The sequence below is a fragment of the Bison bison genome, unplaced genomic scaffold (genome assembly GCF_000754665.1).
Source record: "Bison bison bison isolate TAMUID 2011002044 unplaced genomic scaffold, Bison_UMD1.0 scf7180017864079, whole genome shotgun sequence".
Classification (NCBI taxonomy): Eukaryota; Metazoa; Chordata; class Mammalia; order Artiodactyla; family Bovidae; genus Bison; species Bison bison.
Window position 1 is genome coordinate 957,467 of NW_011494651.1, and position 10,280 is coordinate 967,746.

Here is a 10,280-nt window from a genome sequence, read left to right on the forward strand (position 1 = left end):
AGTCATAAGGGATTTGATTTAGGTCATACCTGAATGGTCTAGTGGTTTTCCCTACTTTCTTCAATTTAAGTCTGAATTTGGCAATAAGGAGTTCACGGTCTGAGCCACAGTCAGCTCCTGGTCTTGTTTTTGCTGACTGTATAGAGCTTCTCCATCTTTGGCTGCAAAGAATATAATCAATCTGATTTTTGGTGTTGACCATCTGGTGATGTCCATGTATAGAGTCTTCTCTTGTGTTGTTGGAAGAGGGTGTTTGTTATGACCAGTGCATTTTCTTGGCAAAACTCTATTAGTCTTTGCCCTGCTTCATTCCGTATTCCAAGGCCAAATTTGCCTGTTACTCCAGGTGTTTCTTGACTTCCTACTTTTGCATTCCAGTCCCCTATAATGAAAAGGACATATGTTTTGGGTGTTAGTTCTAAAAGGTCTTGTAGGTCTTCATAGAACCATTCAACTTCAGCTTTTTCAGCGTTACTGGTTGGGACATAGACTTGGATTACCGTGATATTGAATCATTCTAGGAATCAGCGAACTGAAATGGGCTGGAATGGGTGAATTTAACTCAGATGACCATTATATCTACTACTGCAGGCAGGAATCCCTCAGAAGAAATGGAGTAGCCATCATGGTCAACAAGAGAGTCCAAAATGCAGTACTTGGATGCAATCTTAAAAACGACAGAATGATCTCTGTTCATTTCCAAAGCAAACCATTCAATATCACAGTAATGGAAGATATAAAAGATAATAAATGACATCTGTATGTTAACGGGAGCTTATCCAGTTGGGGGAATAAGAGATAGATGTAGACAAATTCAAGTTGTGTTATAGCATGAAGTGGAAAAATGAATATAGTAATTGGAAAGCAAGGGAAGTGGGTGTTGGGAATCAGACAGGAAAATGTAAGCTATTCTCAGTCTTATCTGCCTCCCAGGACTGAGGTGTGGGTGGGGTAACACCTTTGAGAATAACAGAAGCGCTTCCCATTCTGGTGTCCTTCTAGTGTGTGCTGTTGTTGGGTTGCTCAGTGGCGTCCGACTCTGTGACCCCATGGACTGCAGCACACCAGGCTTCCCTCTCCTTCCGCATCTTTCACAGCTTGCTCAAACTCATGTCCATTAAGTCGATGATGCCATCCAATCATCTCGTGTCATCCCCTTCTCCTCCTGCCTTCAGTCTTTCCCAGCATCAGGGTCTTCGCATCAGGTGGACAGAGTATTGGAGCTTCAACTTCAGCATCAGTCTTTCTAATGAATATTCAGGATTGATTTCCTTTACAGTTGACTGGTTTTATCTCTTTGCAGTTCAAGGGACTGTCAAGAGTCTTCTCTAACACCACAGTTCAGAAGCATCAATTCTTTGGCTTTCAGCTTTCTTTATGGTCCAACTCTCACATCTGTACATGATTACTGGAAAAACCATACCTTTGACTAGATGGACCTTTGTTGGCAAAGTAATGTCTCTGCTTTTTAATATGCTGTCTAGGTTTGCTATAGCTGTTTCCCAGCAAAATGTTTCATTCTTGTGTTCAAAAAGATAAAATATGAGTTATAATTCATGAACTGAAATCATGTCTCCATATTCAGCAATCACTCCATGTTTAACAGCTCTTCATCCCTCAAATACATCCCAGACCCGTGAGTGCTGTCTTGGTGATCTGGACGTCTCTTGTCAGTCAAGAGAGGCTTGTTTGAACAGCCTGGGTGGCATCCTTGGAATAAACCTGCTCAGCTGCATTTCTGTGGTGGCTTTGTTCAATTTTTCTTTCTTCTGAGTTATTTTCTGGCCTAATGTCATTCTTAAGACTGGTGACTGGTTGGATGTAGGTCTTGAGCCAAGTAGTATTTGATAGCTCTTTCATGGAAAAGATACAGGGGGGAAGGGACTTCATGTGGAAGTTACTGATTTTGTTTTAGGAAAGTATTTCAGGGCCTGTGGTACCTCCACATGGAGTTCTCTAGGAGACTGCTAGGTATACTGGTTGGTCACTCAACAGGAATTGGGAGATGCAGCTCTGGTAAGTTTCCCTTGGGGGCTGCTGGGAAGAGGCCTGAGAGCGGGAACTTGTGGCGAGGACAAGCTGCCTGGGAAGATAGGCTCGGGAAGGGGCGGGCCGGCTGTTGCTGCGAGTGACAGTGAAGAGGTAGAGACAGTGCAGACCGCAGTGCCGAGAGCAGCTTTCAGGTGTCATGAAGCGGGCCAGGCACCCCCAAAGCACCAGCGTTCTGTACGTTGAACACAGTTTGAAAGCTGAACACAGTTTGAAAGCTCCAGAAGTTCGTAGGAAATTGTAAGTAGTGGGTAAAATGCTTCTAGTGAACCTAACTTGATGTTTCTATAACTTCTTTAGGCACTTGGTCTTTGAATAGTGTATGAAAAGTCTTTCATTTGGAGTTTAGTTGTGTTGAGAATGTGTTGTATTTATAGTTCTGTAGCTGGTGGTAAGTCCATAAATTTATTTGAATTAGTCTTTTTAACCTTTTATATCATACATAGATCTTAAAAAATTATTTCACTCTAGATTCCATCTGTCCTTCCTGTTACATGAAGGCAGTTTCAGCTGGCAAAGCTACCATTATGAGTAAAATCTGTGTTCTGTCTCTGCTTGTGCTGGCAGTTTCCTTAAATGCTGGTTGCACAAGGGTTGTGGGTACTATTTAGCCAAGAGAATACTGCCTTTTGCTTGCTTGCTTGGAAACAAAAAGAGTTACCTAATGTGTGCTCTTTCTTTATTTTTCAGTCTGATGGTGGAGGGGCCTTTAAAGGTTTTAAAGGTTTGGTTGCATCTTCTGGAGGAGGAGGGTTTTCTGGATTTGGTAATGGTGCTGGAGGGAAGCCTCTGGAAGGACTGTCAAACGGAAACAGCGTAACGAGTGCCCCTCCCTTCTCCAGCACGAGGGCAGCAACTGAGACCAAGGCCACCTTTGGTGAGTAGGCTCTTGTTCCCCCGTCTTAACCTGTGTAAGGATAATCTATAAAAACTGATTTTGCAAAGGTTTTTTTTTTTTTTTCTTTTCTCTGGGTTCTGCAGCTGTAGGAGCAAGAACACGGTAATGATGAAAGGGACAAAAATTAGGGAGCTTCTGGCTAATTACAGAGTAAGTAGAGTACAGGCCAAAATAGTCTGGGTTCTGTTCTGTTCTGCCAGTTACCAGCTCCATATGACCTTGGTAAGGTTCCTTAACCTTTGAGCTTCCAAATCTTCTTCAACTATGAAATGAATATGACCTCAGAATTGACTTAAGGATCAAAAGAGAAACAGAAGCTCTTAGTGGCCCCTAGGTGAAGGCCTCCCATCCCTCCACCTCATTGATTATAATGTACCAAGGATTTCCTCTGCGCCACACACCTACATTCCCAGGCTTGGTTTATTTTGCTCAGGATATGTTGATTGCCTCATCCTGTTTTGAGGAAATTACTCAAGAATCTTGGAATTAGCGACAGAGAATGGGCTTGTGGGTTAAAATCTTTGATTCTTGGAAGTGATCCTGATTCATTGGATCATACTTAGCAAATTATTCTAAGAGTGTATACTGTTTCATTTAAATTAGGCAGAGTGTTTAGTGTATTAAAATAAGCACTTCCTGTTAAGATTTTAACTACATTAATAGATGTTCCTGCAACCTTGGGGGTTAAGTTTTGTACTATTTTGACAGTTTTAGGTGAAGTGGGCATCCTTTTGAAGGAAAAGATTATTTTAAAATGACAGGTTTAATGCAAGCATGTGAAAAATACATATATATATATCTATACACATTCATACATATATGTAAAATGTTTGATTTGATTTTTGTAATTACTCTTGCCTGGAAAATCCCATGGACGGAGGAGCCTGGTGGGCTGCAGTCCATGGGGTCGCTAAGGGTCAGGGTCGCTAAGGGTCGGACACGACTGAGCGTCTTCACTTTCACTTTTCACTTTCATGCATTGGAGAAGGCAGTGGCAACCCACTCCAGTGTTCCTGCCTGGAAAATCCCAGGGACGAGGGAGCCTGGCGGGCTGCCGTCTATGGGGTCACACAGAGTCAAGACACGACTGAAGTGACTTAGCAGTTTTTGAATACTATATATACGCATCTTGAACTGTAACAAAAATGGGATACGATAAAAGAAAATGTGAAGGCAGAGCGGTATGAAAATGTGAATGGCTTAATTAAATCAGCTTCTGAATAAATTCTTAAACATGTAATTTCCTATAGGATCTACTGCTATAAATGGCCCTACCTCCTTGGTCGATAAAAAGATTTCAACTCCTAAAACTAACGGTGACAGTCAGCAGCCTTCCTCCTCTGGTGCTGCTTGCCACGGGAACGCCTATCACAAACAGCTGGCAGCTTTAAACTGCTCCGTCCGGGACTGGATCGTGAAGCACGTGAACACAAACCCGCTCTGCGACCTCACACCTATCTTTAAAGACTATGAGAAATACTTAGCAAGCATCGAACAGCAACACGGGAACAGTGGCAGCAGTAATTCTGAAAGTGAAGCCAACAAAATATCAGTTGAAGCACAGCCTCCTTCTCTATTTGGTTCAACAAAATTACAACCAGAGTCACCATTTTTGTTTCATGTCAACAAAACGGAGGATACGTCTGAAAAGAAGGTGGAAGCTGTGTCTGAAAAGAGCAAGGACCCATCACTAGGAGCCACAAGTGCCTCGTTTAACTTTGGCAAGAAAATTGAGAGTTCTGTTATGGGCTCCTTAAATTCGGGCCCCTTGACTGGATTTTCATTTTCTTCTGGAAACTCCAGTTTATTTGGCAAAGATACTACCCAGAGTAAACCAGTTTCTTCACCATTTTCCACTAAAACATTGGAGAGCCAAGCAGAAAGTGGCAGCAACGAATGCAAAGGTAAACACAGCTCAGCGCTCGAGGCCTGTTTAGGTTCATGGGAGGCCTGTGCTTAGTGGGAAAAGCATTGTCTTGTGAGTGAGATGGGTCTGGATTCACGTCCAGACTCCATCAGCGCCTAGACATGTGTGTGATCCTGGGCAGAGCTGGTTAACTTCTCTGATTCCTTATTCATAAAATAGAGTAAGACCTATTTTATAGGATTATTTTAAAGATTACGAATATAAAAATAATATAGAAACATCTGGCATGGGAACTTTGAAAACCCATCAAACACATGCCTTTCCATTAAGAAAAAAAAACTAAACATTTTTTGAAAATTTATTTTATTGAAAACTCATCATAGATGTTCACTGAAATGTTTTAAGAGATTTGCTTATAAATTCACATAGCTTATGACTGCAGTCGTCATCTACAGTGATTTTGGAGCCCAAGAAAATAAAATCTGTCACTCTTTCCACTGTTTCCCCATCTATTTCCCATGAAGTGATGGGACCGATGCCATGATGTTCGTTTTCTGAATGTTGAGCTTTAAGCCAACTTTTTCACTCTCCTCTTTCACTTTCATCAAGAGGTTCTTCAGTTCTTCTTCACTTTCTGCCATAAGGATGGTGTCATCTGCATATCTGAGGTTATCGATATTTCTCCCGGCAATCCTGATTCCAGCTTGTGTTTCCTCCAGCCCAGCATTTCTCATGATGTACTCTGCATAGAAGTTAGATAAGCAGGGTGACAATATACAGCCTTGACATACTCCTTTCCCAGTTTGGGACCAGTCTTTTCTTCCGTGTCCAGTTCTAACTCTGGCTTCTTGACCTGCATGCAGATTTCTCAGGAGGTAAGGTCAAGTGGTCTAGTATTCCCATCTCTTTAAGAATGTTTCACAGTTTGTTGTGATCCACATGGTCAAAGGATTTGGCATAGTCAATGGAGCAGAAGTTGATGTTTTTCTGGAACTCTCTTGCTTTTTCAATGATCCAACTGATTTTGGCAATTTGATCTCTGGTTCCTTTGCCTTTTCTAAATCCAGCTTGAACATCTCCAAATACGGGTTGTGTCATTATCCCTCTTCACCCCGTGGTGGTCATAAAACAAGTAGTGTACGTATAGAGACTTAAAAGCAGTTAAAAGTGCATTCCTCGGGTATTAGCATATTGATCTTTGAGAAAGAAAACTGCAGCTGCCAGTGGGCCATAAATACTATGTTTTTCTTCCTGGAGGGAATCTTCCTTCTGTTACTTTGCCCTGCCTTCAGCTATCCTCAGGCAAGAGCCCTCCAGGGCAAAGCAGAGAATAAAGAGCTTCCCTTTGTCTGTCTTAAATAAGACAACAGAGAGTGTGTCCCAGTCACAGGGACTTTGCTGTTTGTAGAAAGGATGCTGAATTGGAATAGTCTCCCCTCTCAGCAGGGCACCCCTATAAAGCACTTACTCCTCACCCTGTGGTTATCATGTGCATGGAAGGACTTGGAGAACTTGTTAGAATAACAAAATGCCCTAACTCCGGAGCACCTGCTTAAAATTTAAATCTTGTGATCTGAATTGTTGGAGCAGCAGAATTCTTTTTCTTAGTTACTCATCACTGAGTTTTATGCAGTTGCTTTCTCTTTAAGGGGATCATAATTTGTGTCCACCAGGGACTTACTCTCCCCTATGATTGGGGCACTGGGGTCAAGGATAGTGCTTTGGGCTCAGACCGAGAGAACGCCCACCGTACCAGCATGTCCAGAGGTGTGGCAATGCAGACACAGCTTCAGTTACTTACACTTGGCTTGGGACTCATTTCTCTGACAAACATGCCCTGTAAAATGCTTGTTTTCTCCATCTTTGGCCATTGTGCTCCTTGGTTCTTCTTTGGCATGATGCAGAAATGATGACAGGAATATTTGGGGGTGAAATTTCTTGTGCTAGAAGCCTGTCTGAGGTTTTTCTTCTTGTGGGCATCCTGAGTGTAAGTCAGTGTTGGCTTTTTCTGTGTAACTTTGCCTGCACTCTGCATACAAGCACGGACACTTTTGTTCTAAGACTTTCTACAAAAATCCAGCAAGTACCTCCTCACCTTGACTCCCCCACACACAGTTAGATGGTGCTTTCAGTTTCTGTATCCGCTTACATGTAATTTTTAGGTTCAGGTGAGGGGTGGGGGGCAAACTTCTTTTATCATATTTTCAGGCTCTTGATCAGAATCGTATTGGTGGTGTTTTTACAAAAGGTGGAGATGAAGAAGAGAATGACGAGCCACCGAAAGTAGTAGTTACTGAAGTAAAAGAAGACGATGCTTTTTACTCCAAAAAGTAAGTAGTAGTCACGGCAACCCACTTGATGAATTTATTTTCAGAGACGTGGAAACAGGCTTCTGGCTGGAGCGCATGGGCAACATCATCCCTGCAGAGTTTACCAGGTACCCCTCTTGGGGTCAGGCTGTGCCTGCTCCCAGAATTGGGACAAGGAAGAATTCTGGGCCTGTTTATTTAAAAATAATATGATCTTTAAATTTCCTGCTGGGCGAAGCCTGCTCTTTCATGTTAGTTTAGCTCTTTCTGCTTTTCAGGTGCTTTAGAAACTCCTTTCTTGTCCTCATCTCTTACCTCATTGTTCTCTCCCTTTTTCTCCTTCCTTTCTTCCCCTCCTTTCCCTGCAAAGATAGTCACCTAAGTCAGTGATTCTAGGTTTGGCTTTCCTTTACTCTGTCTTCCTCCAGCGGTGCAAGCTGGTTTGGCGTTTGGGGGGATTTTGTTTAATGAGAGTTGCTGCTTTCAGAAAAAGGCTGAAGGGAAATTTTTAGTTATGTCTCAGTGAAATGAAATTAGTGCTTTTTAACAAAGATTTTACTGAAAAACATTTGTGCCCTTAAAGCTTCCCTTGGATATGTTTTTCTAATACAAAAATTTCAGACGTAGTAAGTCAGCAGTTTTCATAGTATAAATCACCAAATCCTGTTCGATTTCAAATGTTTATTTTTGAGAACTTTTAAAAAGAGACCAATTCCTTTTGCCTGTTTTAAAATGTAATTACACAGATGGTGTAAGGGAATGACCCTGACTTAGGGCATTTTTTGCTTGTTTTGAATGAGGTTTCTTTGGGTTTTGTTTTGCCACTCCTCAAGGCTTGTGGGATCTTAATTTCCTGACCAGGGATTGCACTCTGGCCCCAGCAGTGAAAGTGCGAGTCCTAACCACTGGACCAGAGACTCTAACCCAAGATTTTTTTCTAATCATAGTGAATCAAAGGAACAGGCAGTGGTTCTGACTTGTTTAATAATGACCAACGGAGATGAAAGAGTCCTGAAGAAAATTCAAAAATAAGAAATAGGAAAAAGGTGAGGTTGAGGGGCAGAGCGTTTGTCCTGTATGTTCCTGTTCTTTAAGCACCAGGGGCAGCTCTTGAGCTCAGGACCAGTACATCCGGGAACTGTAAGGTGCTTGGTGGGGATTTTTGACTGACCTGAGAAAGGATGGTTTCAGAAACCACTGTGAAGAATTGTGTCAGGCCTGCTGTGTAATGGTTAGAAAAAGGAGGGACTGTAGCCTGTCTCAGCGGATTCTCTTACCTGCCTTGTGTGCAGACCTGATTTGCGTCAACAAAAGACTCTTCTAAGCTCCCTCTGCCGTATTTACTAACTGGCTTCCACGTAAGCATGAGCAGGGGCTGTTGGAGAATCGTGTGGCTTTCGTGACGTGTCACTGAGTGATCGTATCATTATTTTTCTCCTTAGGTGTAAACTATTTTACAAGAAAGAAAATGAATTTAAGGAGAAGGGTGTGGGCACTCTGCATTTAAAACCTACAGCGAATCAGAAGACGCAGCTGTTAGTGCGGGCAGACACCAATTTAGGTGAGTGAGTACCTTTTTCTTCAGGTGGCACAAAATAATCATAATTACATGGTACATAGAAGCTCTGTACTTTGCTGATTTTAGTCTTCAAGGTTTTCAAGGATGTTGATGTGGTTTTTGGAATAGAAGAGATTGTTCAGGACAAATTCATCCTATACTGACTCATTACTTACCGATTTATTTGAATGATGGGGTAATAGTGCAGAAGAAAAACTCAATGTATTAAAAAGCTGCTGCCAGCAAGTGACAACGTGTTCTCATTTTCCTTTGTGCGAGAAATACGACTAAGAAACTGTAGGTAAATTGGACGGTTTAGTTAACTCTCAAGGAGAATTAACCTTGTAAAGGATCCTTTTTATGTAGCAAAGAATCATTAACTTGTTGTTGTCCACCCTCCAGCTTTACCATTAACAGTCCTCTGAAAGGAGGGGGTAGTGCCTGGGTCGGGGGTCTGAGGGGAGGGAAGTGGTCGGGGTGTCCCTGAAACAGACTCCCGTGAAGCTATTTCTTTCACGTGGGCTCGGCTGACCCGTGGTGCAGTCACAGCGTGCTCACTCTTGCCCGTGAGCGTGCTGGCCCCTGTGACGGCCGTTTCCCAGCTGACCGCTCTTGGGGGAGAAGGCCTCCTCGGTGGGGCCTAGGCCACGTCCTGCCAGAGGCCCCACAGTCCTCTCTCGGGGACCCCATCCTGTCAGGGGGTCTGTCGGGGAACCAGGCCCTTTTTGTGACGTTCCTGTGGCTCCGTGTTGCATAATTGTTTAATGTTTAGCCTATTCAAGGTGTAGTTTCATGGGAAATATTTTGATGCATTTCCCTTTGTTCGATGCAGGCAACATACTGCTCAACATCCTGATTGTGCCCAGCATGCCCTGCACCCGCATGGGGAAGAACAATGTGCTCATCGTCTGCGTCCCCAACCCGCCCGTCGATGAGAAGAACGCCGCCACCCCTGTGACCATGTTGATTCGGGTGAAAACCAGCGAGGACGCGGACGAGCTGCACAAAATTCTGCTGGAGAAGAAGGATGCCTGAGCATGCCCGCTGCAGAGTTGTTGCCAAGCTGCTGCTTCCCCTGGCGCCCCTGAGCTTAGTCAGTTTTCTTCTCTTCTTAGTTTGACGTTCTAGGACTTAGAGATAACTTAAAACTTTTGTGGGGAAGATTAATATTAAAAGGCCAATAAAACCTTCGATGTTAAGTGTTAAGAAACTGCATTCTCCCTTCTTAAGAACTGTCTAATGTGTAAAATACATTTGAAAGAAAAATTTTGGAAGATTTTTAACATTCATTTATTAAACTAACCACAAGTGATTTCTTAATGGACTGAAATCAGGGTATCGAGTAGATTTCCCAAAGGCTTTTCTGATCCAGGGCTCGGGGTCTGCTGCCAGCATCTGCACGGCTTCACGGCGTGCATCCTCTGGTGGGCGTGGCTGGCTGGTGTGGGGTGGACCTGCCGCCGCGCTGTGGCCGAGGGGCTCCCCGTGCTTTGTCACGTCGCTTTACAGCTGGGATGTTTGCCTTCAGCAAAGGAGTCCTCAGCTGCTTTCGTGTGGACGCTGGCCTTTAACCCCACAGGCTGCTTTACTAGGATTCCA

The 10,280-nt window shown here is 43.3% G+C and overlaps 1 protein-coding gene across 1 annotated transcript in view; it reads left to right on the top strand.

Annotated features, from left to right (window-relative positions):
• NUP50 (nucleoporin 50kDa) overlaps positions 1–9,993 on the top strand; it is an 18,913-nt gene extending 8,920 nt beyond the window's left edge. Inside the window, exons 5-9 of the mRNA XM_010837601.1 lie at positions 2,740–2,926; positions 4,198–4,851; positions 7,063–7,144; positions 8,566–8,684; positions 9,514–9,993. Coding sequence (XP_010835903.1) covers positions 2,740–2,926; positions 4,198–4,851; positions 7,063–7,144; positions 8,566–8,684; positions 9,514–9,716 — 1,245 coding nt within the window. The 3' untranslated portion in view covers positions 9,717–9,993. The remainder of the gene's footprint in view (positions 1–2,739; positions 2,927–4,197; positions 4,852–7,062; positions 7,145–8,565; positions 8,685–9,513) is intronic.
• The last annotated feature ends 287 nt before the right edge of the window (positions 9,994–10,280 follow it).